General features: G+C 40.9%; 1 protein-coding gene across 4 annotated transcripts in view; it reads left to right on the top strand.

Moving 5' to 3' along the window:
* The window catches only part of LOC117486579 (tensin-2-like), a 30,323-nt gene that overhangs the window by 5,441 nt on the left and 10,624 nt on the right, over positions 1 to 14,258 (top strand). For 3 of the 4 annotated variants that reach the window (XM_034135091.1, XM_034135090.1, XM_034135089.1), the window contains exons 2-8: positions 3,367 to 3,472; positions 3,610 to 3,647; positions 13,169 to 13,201; positions 13,281 to 13,330; positions 13,451 to 13,634; positions 13,913 to 13,963; positions 14,097 to 14,219. In XM_034135091.1, coding sequence (XP_033990982.1) covers positions 3,367 to 3,472; positions 3,610 to 3,647; positions 13,169 to 13,201; positions 13,281 to 13,330; positions 13,451 to 13,634; positions 13,913 to 13,963; positions 14,097 to 14,219 — 585 coding nt within the window. Of the gene's footprint in view, positions 1 to 3,366; positions 3,473 to 3,609; positions 3,648 to 5,825; positions 5,944 to 13,168; positions 13,202 to 13,280; positions 13,331 to 13,450; positions 13,635 to 13,912; positions 13,964 to 14,096; positions 14,220 to 14,258 lie in introns of those variants that run through there. The other variant, XM_034135092.1, reaches the window with a different exon arrangement.

The following is a 14,258-nucleotide window of genomic DNA, read 5'->3' as shown; positions in this document are numbered from 1 at the left end:
TTCATCAAATCTCCATAGCTCTTTCAGCAGTGGCTAACAGAATCTAACAGTTTGAGAAATCCATATTATTTATTTGTTTGGTCAATGCTGGAATTCCCTGATTAGTTAACTCTTTAGGGATTTTGGGAAGTATACTTATTTTCTCTCTTGTTGAGTATTAGATGAGAATAATTCCTGTCTGTACATTTTAGCTTAGCTTAGCTCAAAGACTGGAAACAGCTAGCGTAGCTCTGTCCAAAGATAGCAAAATCTGCTTAACAGCACCTCACATAAATACTTAAAGTGGCTATAAATAATATTTTCATATTGACAATCTATTAAATAAGCATGTGAAGATAGTAGGTCATGTGAGAGGGCTTTCTTATAGTGATAAACCTGCAGAGAATTATCAACTGGCTTATAGCAAATGTCAGCTCATTGTTTAGCTGTCCATTCGCAACTTTACCCAATTTAAGCATCTGTTATCAACGACAGAACTCTCAAAGCCTCCTGTAGGATATTACTTGTTCAGCCCCAAAACAGCAGACGGACACAGGTAGCAGGTATCTGGTTAACAGAGAAGTTTGCCATATTAGGCCTACCTTAAAATGTAATGATATGTCACTTTCAGCCGCCACTAATACTTAGTGGCTAAACATATCAATTAATGCAGGTTTAGGAACAACACATTATATCTTTCTTGTGTTTTTATGAATATATGGGAGGCTGTGGCGCAGTGGACTAGTGTGTTGGTGTTTGGATCAGGGGAGCACAGGTTCAAACCCCACTGCAGTCAGCATGTCGTTGTGTCCCTGGGCAAGACACTTCACCCCAAATTGCTCCTGTGGGGATTGCCCAGTATTGAGTATGTAAGTTGCTTTGGATAAAAGCATGTAATGTAATATGTTTTAAAAATATATATTTTAGCTGAATGAGTCAGTCTGGCTCTCCCTCTTTACCTAGTCTTGATGATATAGCCTCTATCATTTGTGTTTACCATCTCCAGGCTTAAGCTTCATGTTTAGCGCGATTGTATGCAGTTGCATCAAATGACTTATCTTACCCTCAACAAGAAATTGCATAACCCAAACTTTTTTTCAACTCAGCTATTTAATTTAAATTCTGACATTTCAATTGTAGCCTGTTGTGATTATTAATTTAGGTCTCATTAAAAACATAACCCTGAAAATAACTCAAATCAGTTGCATTTACGTTCACATTATGTAAGCAGACAAAGCTCTGGGGCTACATAAAACATTAATTATACATTTCCAGTCATAAAGGATTTAGGCTGCGTTCTCTCTCTTGAGAGTCATGGCTGTTTTATAATACAGTGTGGTTAATAGAATGAGTTTCCTTTCCCTCTGTATTCTGGATAGGAGAACTAAAATGTGTTTGGGAAAGTTTTAGTGTGCATGCACCGTCACCTCCAGAGTATAATTCAATGCCTCTTCTGTGTGGAAAAACCCAGACATGGGAAAAAGTAAAAAATGCCTGAGCTTATGTTTTTTCAAGACCAGAGAAATGCATCCAGTCATTTAACTGGAAATGAAACAGTGTGTTCAGGTACGCTGTTTGTGACCCTCTCTCATTGCCTCAGCAGAAACACACACACATACTGTACCCTACAGTACAAACACCATCTACCTCCTGATGTTTCCAGGCCCCTCCTTCTGCTCCACTCAAGGAAAGATGTAATGGCTTAATGTGCTTCACATGCTGTTAGAAGGCATTGCTTTAGGAGGGCATTACCATAGCTTTATATAAACGTTTGCTGGGAAGGTTGAGTATTGCTTTAAAAAAAGAAAAATCCATGGATAATAAATCATTGCACTGCATTCAGTCCGTGTGTGTGTGTTTGTACAATGCTTTTTATGGGTTTTTCTCCAGGGTTAAAGCTCACATCTTGACCATTGACAAATGGATACTGTTAGCAAATTCATTGATTGATTTCGAGTATTTTTCTATATCAAACCGTTCAACTTAGTCTAACATTTTGAGAACTGCAAACTGATACTTACCTTTGTCTCTTTCTGTGCTTAACCCAAACAAGCCCATTTAATCTAATCTGTTTACGCAGCTGCCATGGTGGTCCAATGTGGCCAGTGTGGTACCACCTTGCATTGTCGAAAGAATATTTTTAATATGTCCATCATGAAAAAGGAGAGACCACAGATTCTTCACCCAGACATTAAACACATCAACAATTAATAAATGTTGAATAGTAGACAGTCACTGCATTTGCCTAATAGTTTTGGTAACCAACCTGTTATATTACTATTATAAGAGGGGCTTTCTTTATGCTATATAAAGAGATAATAGAGAAATGTCTACCTGAGCCGAGCATGAATTAGCTCTCCCTCTGTGTGTTGTTATCTGAGCTTCTCTGTGTATTGTTGACTTAGCCGGCCTACAGTGCGTGCTTGTGAGTCCACTGCTAATGGCCACTACTAGAAAGTGCAATTTAGATGCTATTCTAGGTTTAGACTGTATTTACACACAGCAAAGCTTTGAGCTAAATGCTAGTTGTAATATGGTGATATGTAAGCATTCACAATAACAATGCTAACATGCTAATGTTTACACAATGTTTATAAATGTTGTTTTCACGGTCTTAATCCTGAGTGTTACCATGCCAACATTTGCTAATTAGCATTACATAAAAAATACAACACTAAGGATGGATTTAGTCATAAACAGAGGTTGGCTTTTTGACAATATGACTTGGACCTGATGTTTGCAAAACAGAAAAGGGGCTCACAAACATGTTTCAATTGATCCCATTTGCAACATGAATGTTTGTAGTTTACCAAATATGAAAAACAAAGTTGAGATAGATGTCCAGTCACAACAAGGGACCTAAAGAAAGCTAACAGCATCCCCTTGGGCAACACTGAAACAATGAACATCATGTATAATATGTATTCAATTACATTTAGCTGACGTGTGACAATGCAGCACATTTTAGTGAAGGTGGCAGCACAGCAAGCTGCTTCTTTTTCATCATCTCAGCTGCCCTGCAGTCTGAGACATAATGAGGACAAGTTAAAAGACGAGACAACAGGATGCCTTAAAACACAGCGTGGTGTGACAGGAAGGAGTTTTCAGTAGAGAATGCTGAGTGTACGGCAGGTAGGGCATCTGTGCTCCTGCTGGTGTGTCACTGAACCAGCAAATATCTGTCATGACAGCCGCCAGACAGGGGACAGTGACCATCCAATGTTCTGATCAAATGCTTTGAGACACATGTGAAAACTGCTACTTGAACATATCACCGCATTAAACCCGTTTCAGTTCTTTAAAATGATTAAGTGAATGCCGTTCTTGGAGCAGGAGCATTTATTGTTTTAACCTCTTGACTAATTGTATTTATTTGTGGTCCTGCAGCTCGCCAAAGCAGGGAGCCACGTCTTCACAGAGAAGAGCTTTAAGAGGAAACGGGTGTGTGATGTGTGCAAGCAAAACATCGACAACCCTGGGGCTTTCTGCAAGGGTGAGTGCATGTCTCACAGATCATGCAGAGACACACGTTTACCTTTACCTGACACAAGCTTAGCCTGACTGTCCTCTCTCTTTTTACCTTCAAACCCCCTTTCAGAGTAAAACATGTCCTTTCCCTTTTTTGTGCAGATTGCAAGGTTGCAGTTCACAAGACATGTGAAGCCAAGGTAAGCCGTCTGTTTCCTCCCCTTACTTACCTCCTGTCTTGAGCAAATAGTGGTCCTGTGATAGAAGTTCAGACTTCAGATACAGTTTGAGTCTTAAATGGAGTAAGTCATGTGCACTGACCTAGATGTCTGGTTAAAGAAGGCCACCCTCCATGACCTGCAAACAGCCAGGTTGCTATGAGTAATTCAGTCATGTGTTAACGTGGCAACACGGGAGCTCCTGAGAGTCCTCGACCACCAGGAAAGTCTCAGTGACCGCGTAATGCAGCTTGATAGGAGGAATTTCTGCCTATTAAAAAATCACATTTTACATAATAATCGAATTCCCATTAGTGTTGTCTGTGAGAAGTCCCTTTAGGCCGATCAGAAGGGGGCAGTAGTAAGCTTTAAGCTTTCTGTGTTAGGGTCAGAGGAGGAGGGAGCACAAGAAGTAGCATAGCTCAGGGAGATGGCACCTTGCAGAGGAAACTGTGTGCTGTCTGTCTGTTTTACTGTAGAGGAGTTTCTGTGACCTTTTCCAGTTGAAAAAGTGCAAAGCTAAAATGAGATGTGAGCAATATATGATATTACCGTATCCGTTGTTCATCACATTGTGTGAGCAATAATGTACACATTTGCTGATACAATATATAGGAAAAGCACTTTGCTGCTACAATAAATAATTCAGAACACGTTATTGGTAAATGTGACATGTTGTTTATGACTCAAAATCAAAGAGAAATATATTTTGTCACTTTTTTTGTGTGTCGTTAAACAATGGCACAAGGAAATATTCCTCATAGAGCAGGTGGGTACAACATTTTCCCCAAAGACAGTGACTTTAATAGTTAATGTTTGAGTAATATTTGTTGCTTTTGAGAGAAATGCTTCATCAAAAGACAAATGTTATGCAAGAGAGAAGTTCTCTCTGTCCACTGTTTATGTCTTACTATTGGCAGTGGCGTCCTCTGATCTTCTGTGATTGCGCTCACAGCAGCTCAGTGTCACACACCACTGAGTAGACTCATGACCTTGCTGTAACATTGCTGTTTTGCCTTACTGTCCAACAGCAAAAACACACAGAAAGAAAAACCCAGCCCAAAGCACATTGCCTTTAATTCTCAGATCTTCAGGTCAGCTCAAGGCCTGCAGGATTTATAACAGGGGGGGGGGGGGGGGGGAAGTCCTCCTTCTCCACACACACCCTGTCTACAACTGGACTCTACCAGCTGTTGTGCCTTAGCAGCATGTATTAAAAGAGGATTATTATTTTGGTCTTACTCGTCTCCCTGGTCACTACGGCAATAGCCAAAAACAACTCTTGGTGGCTGCAATAGAGGCAGGCGCCGTGGACGAGAGTGGTCATCGTCACACGGGATGATGATCAATCTGAGGCTTCGAGGTTAAATATAGAAAATAACAAGAGTGCCGTAGATGCCTGCCCCAGTGAGTGATCATGCAGGGGAGGGAGGGAGGGGGGGTGACGCAAATAAGTGAAAGGCAGCTGGGGAGGCAGACTGTGTGTGTGTGTGTGTTATCAGTCCCATTTGAGGGTATTCATAAATAAAGGGAAACATTAGGTCAAGGCTGCAAATTGCTGTCTGCTTCATGTCATGCAATGCCTTCACTGTATGCTCCTACGTGCTGCTCATATGCCAACATATTCTATTTATACTTCCTTCATCTCTTGCTTCTGTCTGTCATTATCTTCTTTTTTTTACCTTGATTCTTTGTTACTTTTATGATGTTTTATAGTCACACTTCTCCCGCCTTCTCTGTGCCATTTTTTGCAGTTTTAAATACTTTCATCTTTTTGTTATGCCAACCAAGTACCGTCTCCATAACAGTCACGACTATTTCTTCTTTTCTTTGCATCCTTTAGCCAGCGCATGTAACTCTGCCTCTTTGTCCTGCTGCCACTTGTCATCTCTCTCTCAGCCTCAGGCCACAGGAGAGGTCACTGGACAGCAGCCCTCTGCAAGGCTGCACAGTGTCTGCATGTGGTGTATTATGACGTGTGTGTGTGTGTGTGTGTGTGTGAGAGCACATGCAAGGGGAAAGCACTTGCGCAGTCGACGTGCTTCCCGACCTCTGTGCGTATGACACAAGCAGAGAGAGAGGCAAAGGCTATGTTGTATATGCTGCTGGCACAGAGGGAGTGTGTGTTATCGTGAGAGAGGGAGGGAGGCAAGGGGAGTTGGTGAGAGAAGAGTGAGCAGAGAGCTTGTATGAGAGGGAGAGAGGGAGGTGGTGTATCCCACTCTACAGACAGGACTGCTCAGAGGCAGAGGGAGAGACTGACGCTGCTTGTTGAGAGGTAAAAACATGCTCTGTGTCTGATTTGAGTTTTGTTTATTCATATATATGTATTCAGCACGTCAGCCTAGACTTTCATGTACTTTGTGTGTTTGTTCTTTGCTACTGAGTTGCAGTCTAACATCCTTTAAGCCCCTTTACAGAGTTTGCTCTGATAATGCGGCATGTGAGTGTGCATATTATTTCATTAAAGCTGTAGCCGGAGAGCTTTCGCTTTGCCCAGAAAGAGGATTTCATTTACTGTGATTAAGGCAAGTGCAGAAGATGAAGCAGAGACTCCTGCTGTGACCTACTAAAAGAATACACAGATTTTAAATTTTTAATGCTAGTGACTGAATATTTACTTTTTAATGAGATAGTTCAGTTTATGTGCAGGTTAGTTAAATACAGAAACTGTACCTAAAGCCTTTTGATATAGGCCTGTAGACGTAACATTTTGTAAAACTGATGAAGCTGAAGCAAACTGATGTGTGTCTGCTTCTGTGTGCAGTTGCAAGTGCCTGGATACCAGCAGGCATCTATCTGTATGAAGAACTTGTTCTTACTTTGAACTGTATTAACACTAAACTATTTTCCCTGTGTAACTTGTATACGCTGCTGTAAGAATGCAATTTCCCTATCGACAGTATCTATCCACTTCAACACTGTCTCTGGGTAGTTAATTGTGTACGGACAATCCTTTATGACCAAAAGGCACCTAACAGGGACAAATGTTTGTATCCCAGACACAGTCAGCTGTCCTAACATCATCTGATGTGATGGATCCTAATGTTGCGTAGTGAAATACAGATGGCTGCAGTGTCTGCTCACACACACCAGCTGTTCTACTAATGTGTCATGCTGATTTATAAATTGATATAGCAATTTTGCTGCTTTATGGAATATGTGCTTGTGTAATCTGCAAGCTGAAACAGATCCTGAAAAACCTCTTATAAGGATTTCTTGATACTTATCGGACATCATTTATGTTAATAGTGAGATATCTGCAGTATGCTTATATCGTTGATCAGTCTAGCTCTTCATGTTGAGAATTTCTCTGGCTTCTCGTCTATGAGGTATCTTGAGCGGCATGGAACAAATGTCTTGTGTTTTTCAATCTCTTCTGTTCGGTTCTTCTCTCACCACGGGAGACCGGGGGGACATGCTGTCCTGCAGTAGCTCCACGTGTCGTGGCACATCAGCAGGGAGTTAGAAACAGCTTTAAGTCGATAGAGATGGAGAACCCAGTAGGATGGTGGTTGAAGTGGATGTTGTGGATAGAAAATCCTGCCAGGTGGTCACAACATCTGTGTAACTTCATTAAGCTGGTCACATCGTGTTCGCTTTATAATCTTCACCAGCAAAGTGCACTGTGGACAAATATTTATCGTGGCTGATTTAATTTGACTGCATTACTCTTCTTATCAAGAATTAGGGAGACACACACACACACACCCACACACACACACACACACACACACACACACACACACACACACACACACACACACACTCACACGGATGCAAGCTCAATGTTTACATTCACTCATTGCTTCTCATTTCCTGAGAGGTTAAGCAAAGAGATACATACACAGCAAGCCTTGTTAATTATTTCAGGAACGACACAGCTCCTATGCCTCTATTTTTGACGTGTTTTAAAAACAATACAGTTTGATTGAGCATAATTCATAACGCATCTCTTTTTAAAGTTATGTGTCAAATGTCAGTATAAAAGTACAGCTATAGTTTCTTGGCAGGTAAAAAAATGCTAAATGACAACTAACAATATACAAATATACACATGTTTGAGATGTGTCTTAAAAGTAAACAATACAGTATATAGGGTGCCTTACTGGATGAAGACAGTATACTTGAATAAAAGTGTGTTATTCTTCAATTATTGCAAAGTGGGAAGATTTAGTAAAGATCCATTGGCAGATTTATTCAAGATGTCGCTGCTGCTGCTGCGCCTGCAAGTGAATTTGTGAGATCACTGATGGAGAAATAGACAAAATTAGCCTTTAAGTGTTCTGAGCGACGTATAGTCTAAAATAAGTAGCTCTATCAAAATAGCTCAGTGAAATCTCTCTGCTGTGTGTCAGTGTTCAGCGTGTTCAGCTGTTGACATCTCTCTTCCCATCCAGCACTCACTCTTGATTTCTGTTTGTCTCTCCTCCTCTTTCATCATCCTTCCTCTCTTCCTGATGTCTTTTCCTCACTCTCATATCTCTATCCACATCTCCACTCCCTGGCCCATGCCCTGCTTTCAATCTGGCTTCTTCATGTTTCCCTCATCTATTCTTTATGACATAGTGACCTGCCCTGGGTATGCGTGATGCTCATCGAGGTGTCATCTGATGTTGTTTATTCAGGGAGAGCACATACTTGTATCTCACGGCAGGGATGATTGTGGTCATCCTGTCCTCAGGGCACTGGAAGAAGAGAGAGGACAGCGTGGGTTAGCAGGAGAGGGGTTAACCAGAGGGGAGTGCAGAAATGAGAGATCAAAGAGAGAAAACTGAAGAAAGGCAGAGCGATAATGAGAGAAAAAGGAGAGGGGATGCCATACTTTCATGTGAAGCCTCCTAAATCACAGCCACTCCTAAATGTGTCCTCTGGTACCCTGGGTGAAACAGTAAGAGTCAGTGGGAAAAAAACTAAAGGCCTCACTTTTATTTAGCTTGGCTTTCACTGTCTTTTTGTGAGACTATGGAACTTGGAATACGCCATGGGTATTTTTTCTTTCCCACTTTCAAACGGGAAGTCTTACTCACTTCTCCCTCTCCTGAGTGTGTGTCAGCTCTGAGTCAACTGTCAGAGTGAAACTTGCTCCTCCTGGACGACATACCAACACCCCAGTCTCAAACACTCACATTTATCCCCCGCTTCCCCGTAAACTGACTCAGCTGCTTCGACAGATTTGTTAGATTTCCTCTCCATGGAACAGGAGTGGGGATTCAAGATGGGGCAGTGACAACTTTTAAAGAAGTCACTCTGTTCTCAAGCAGCCAGTAAACTTCTCATCATGACCCACTGTTACATTCTTAAGATTAAAGCTGTTCAGTCAAGCAATCTAAATTGTAGTTGATGAAATAAAGGTTGTAAATCCATGTAATGAAAAACATTCCAAAGCCTGAGATAATGCCCTAACAATAGTTAGACGTTTGTGGAAATGCACGTGTTTGCTTTTGTTCCCAGTTGAGGGAATCGATACCACTCTCATCTCTCTCGGTTCAATATGAAGCTTGAGCTGGTTAGTAGTTAGCTTAGCTTAGCTTAGCCTAACAGGAGTACTGGAAAAGGGCAAAACTACTTGCCTGGCTCTGACCAAATGTATCAACACAGTCTCACGGCATTTCGTGTTATAGTCACGAAATTAATCTATTGATTCGTGTTCACCAACACGATTTCGCCATTTCTTTCGTGTCACACAGAACGATTTTAAAAGCAATGTAAATAATAACAAATTAGAAGGAAAAAGACATTTAAAAAAATACAGATTTAAGTATTCTGACTCAGAACGATTTTAGAAGCAATGTATTTATATTGGTAGTATGTTTCGTGCCTGCACCAAATAATAACAAATTAGAAGGAAAAAAAGATGACATAAAATACAGATTTCAGTATTCTGAGGCTCTGAGCCATTTATTTTCCTCACTGATGGCAAAAAAACTCAGACATTATACAATTTAAAATAAAAGGGATAGGGTTAGGCTTAGGGTAAGATATTGAGTAAGAACATGTTTTTATGAACCACACAGCTTCCGGTCTTCCAAGACCCGACCGGACAAAAAGACGTGTTGCAGGCACGAAACATACTACCAATAGAAATACATTGCATTGAAAATCGTGTTGGTGAACACGAATCAATAGATTAAATTAATTTCGTGACTAATAACACGAAATGCCGTGAGACTGGGTTGAATGTATCTACCAGAATCTCTAAAACCTACAATGTTAAACAAATTACTTTAGAGGTGCTTTACTTTAACTCCTGTGTCTAAAATGTCGACTTATAGCACTTTATAATTATGGTTAAAGAGATTCAAACATTATCTGTATATACCTCTGTACAGTAAATAGATCATGCATTATTAAAAAAAAATGCTAAGCTAAGACTGTGGCTGCACTAAACACAAAAATAAAAAAGTGTTACTTGATGAACAAGGCAATCTGAAACCACTAAACAGTCAGTGAGGGAGTCTCTGAGGACGGGATGGAGTGCTGTCATTGGCACCTCAGTAAATGCTGCTGATGAGCAGGACAAACTGAACCAGATGGCTTTGCTCACAGTGGCTCCAGCGTACAGTCCACATGCATTAATGAAGACCCTGAGGCTGGCAGAGCCAACGCAGACACATGTAAACGCTGTATGTGTTTGTGTGTGTGTATGTATCTGTGCGTGTGTGAACCTAGGTCAATCTCCACTGACATCCTGTTGCAAATTGCTTCCTGTTGACTCCGGAGTCTTCCTCCTCTGTCTTTATGCTGCAGTTCATTCCTTGTCTTTTTCTGTGTGCATGTTTGTATGTGTGTGTGTGTGTGTGTGTGTGTGTGTGTGTGTGTGTATTTACACATGGGCACATTGTGTCTGTCTCCTTCTGTTCCTTCCTGCAGCCAGCCACTTTATCCACTTAACTACCATTATTAAGCCTATTAAGAGAAGAGTTCTCCCCTATGGCTGAATCTCCGTGTTCTTTCATTTCCTACTGTAGGCTTTATAACGTGTTTGTGAACTGTCGCTGTGCATTACTGGAACGTACAGATTATTATTATGCTGTGGTGCATTGTGAAAATAACTGATCAACTATAAAACCTCATTGATTTAAACAAATATGAATTAAATACATCGTCTGTCAGTGTGAAAGAGACCTGCATAAAGATAATCACGTACTGGCATCATCTTGTCAGTTCAGCAGTCGCACATTTTGTTGAATGTTCCCTACCACGCAGTAACCAATTGCAGCATGCCCTTTTCCCCTTCACTCATTTTACTCATTCCTCTCTGGATCACATGTCTGTTTATGTTTCCCTCTTCCCCATCACGCTCTCCTAATCTCTCTGTCAGTATTTCTCTGTGCCCCCTCTGTAATGTTGTTTGCCATCTCCTGTCTGTGTGAGTGCCATTAAGCAAGAAAGCTGTCATTTGGGTTTATGTCATGTCATTGAAAACCCATCTTCTATGTAATGTTCCAAGGTGCCATTGTTCCCATCTTGGAAATATAGAACGTTACAATAAATTGAAATGAACTAAAGATACATGATTAGTTATATTACTCTAGAGAAAGCAGCGCATTAGTTGTTATTTTTTTATTTAATCGTTTATTTGCCAGGGACAATGCACAGTAATGAACACTTAAAACATTCAAATGTATCAAGCGTAACAGTGCCAGATTTAGCTTTAAGCTAATTTCCATCCGCAGTCCCTCTGTTCTGCAAGATTAAGGATATTAGCAGCAAATCAGTGTTAAAGTTGAACCTTCCAGACAGACATTAGTCTCCGACTTTATTTACGATGTCAAGGAAAAATACCCAGACATTTTGATCTTTAAATCTAGTCACAATAAAATGTCCTCAATATATTTGATAGGAAAACATTTTTCACACTACATACGCAGGCCTATCTTTGACATTTAACTTGGTACTTGTGAATACATATATACCAAGTACTTGAATGTGCTCTTTTCTGAGATACAGCCATTTTCTCATTTCATGGTTCGTTCAGTTTCTATTATGTGTCATGTTTGTGTTGCCGACACTATATGACTACAAGACATGCAGATATTCTGATCTATTGTAAAAAGACAAAAACAAATTAACCTTATCTCTCAGGAACTGAAATCTAATTTTCAATAAAATGTATCTGGAGCTCAGTTGACAATCATTCCCAGTGATCATTAGGTGTCTTTATTTTTGTCAACGTGAGAGCAGGAAGGGTTTACAGAAAAGTCCTTAAACCAACATCTACCTGGAAGTTACAACATTGATCTAAAAGAAACGTACATTCCAGTATTGCTCATTCCTCAACTGTACTGCCTACAAATATTGAGTGTATATTTGTAGGCAGTATATATACTGTTGTTTTCCAGAGTTGTAGATCATTATGATTGCAGGCATTTGCCTTTGTAACCTGTTGCCCGACATCTGTCATCACTGGCTCAGCTGTCAATCAATCTCATGGAGCAGTTCAGAGGTCAAAAGTTGACAGGGTGTCACCTCTTAAGGTTTACATTCAGAGCCTGTAGTTGTGTGGAACGTTTGTTCCGCCTCTCAGCTCATTTACTTAATTTCCGTATGTTCCATTCATTGTTGATTTTAATCATTTGATGTGATTGCATGGTAAATTACTTTATCAAATGAGTCGGAAAAGTAGCACATGCACTGACACACCAGTTTCTACTAGCATGTTACTTCAGGGTCAACTGCTGTCCTCATGATAAACAATCCTGAAGAAGTGGCTGTAGCCTTTTGAAATGACCTCAGCTCCCCCCTCGTCCTCTTTCTCTCTGTGTGTATGCGTGTTTGTGGTTTTGGCAAATTAATTGTTGGCTCGCCAGCGGACTACAAGGACTGCACGCCACATGTAAAGCTTAATCCCAGTCTCACTCCATTCCTTCTTTACGATGCAAAAAGAACACAAAATCATTCTCAATCAGTCAGTTTGCACATGACTTATACAAACAACTGCAATATCATTAAGTTCTTTACATTTCTGCTGGCGCTTGTTTTGACTTTATAAGTATAAGTGTGTATATGTGGTGTGTGTGTGTGTGGTGTGTGTGTGTGTGTGTGTGTGTGTGTGTGTGTGTGTGTGTGTGTGTGTGTGTGTGTGTGTGTGTGTGTGTGTGTGTGTGTGTGTGTGTGTGTGTGTGTGTGTGTGTGTGTGTGTGTGTGTGTGTGTGTGTGTGTGCGGGTCTGACATCATGCGTCACTAACCCATCATGTGGAACAGCAGGATCTGTGCTGACAGCCACTTCTTCAAACGAGCTGCAGCAGATGACAGAAGGAAAGTGAGAATGAATCTTACCATCCTCCTCTGTCAGCTCTTCCTCTTCCTCCTCCTCCCTCCACCCTTCCATCCCTTCATCAGCGCTGCTGTAGCAGGACCAAGAGCGTTAAACCAAACACATGACTTGGCATGTGCTGGTTCATTCCCAGTGTGTGTGTGTGTGTGTGTGTGTGTGTGTGTGTGTGTGTTCACATGTGGTACTGCTGCAAAAACTAACCTTGTGCTCATTCCCTTTCAGGTGACTCCCACCTGCATCTCAACACCAGACTTGGTAAGAGTTTACATGTACGTTTATATGATGTCATCACACAATGAACGGCAGTAGAGTTACTCTTTTCTTGTTTTTACAGTACGGCTCCACTAAATCTACATCACTAAAGAAGAGAGGCTCACTACCGAGGTACAGAATAGCCTGAGTCACACATGAAAATAGATACACAGAAATAAAATGCTCATTAAATAAGACCGCTCTCATGGCTGTACTTTCTGCACTAAAACAATAAACTCTCACCATTTCCAGGAGTAAGAGTTTGGAACAAGTGATGGAGCATGTGATGGAGCGCCACTATGACTTTGACCTCACATACATCACGGAGAGGATCATCTCTGTCTTCTTCCTGCCGGAGCTGGAGGAGCAGCGGTACCGCAGAAACCTACAGGAAGTGGCCTCCATGCTGAAATCCAAGCACCAAGACAAGTTCTTGGTTAGTCATAACACTGCACACATGAGGAATAAAACTTCACATCATTGTAAAGGAAAAACTAATTATCTCAGAGGCTGCTATTTAGGTTGTATGAAAATAAATGAAACAGCTTTTATTTTGCATTGTTGTGTCACTTTCCAGGACGGTTGTTTTATGTCTGACTGGGTGGTATAATCACCATCCTTCCTTTCCCTCCTTTCTTCAAATGTATTATTTTTTTCATTTTCTTTTGATATGTAAAAATAGATTTCTGATATCTTTTGATGTGCCTTTTCCAGCTACTGAATTTATCAGAGAAGAGACATGACATCACCAGACTTAACCCAAAGGTAAAAGTATTTACACCTGAAAAGTTGACAGATCACCATCGTAATATCTTTGTATTTTTTGAGTTAATGGACAGGGTCTGACCCTTTTGAACCAAACCATAATTAAAAACATCTTTCCTCCTTTGCGCTTCAGGTGCAGGACTACGGCTGGCCTGATGTTCATGCCCCACCCCTGGACAGGATTTGTGCTGTTTGTAAAGCCATGGAGACCTGGCTGACCTCTGACCCCAACAACGTGGTGGTCCTCCACTGCAAGGTCAGCACCACCTGAATCCACATCTGCTCGCTTAGCTGT

This window comes from Trematomus bernacchii, unplaced genomic scaffold, assembly GCF_902827165.1.
Source record: "Trematomus bernacchii unplaced genomic scaffold, fTreBer1.1, whole genome shotgun sequence".
NCBI lineage: Eukaryota > Metazoa > Chordata > Actinopteri > Perciformes > Nototheniidae > Trematomus > Trematomus bernacchii.
This window is presented reverse-complemented; position numbering and strand designations above follow the sequence as displayed.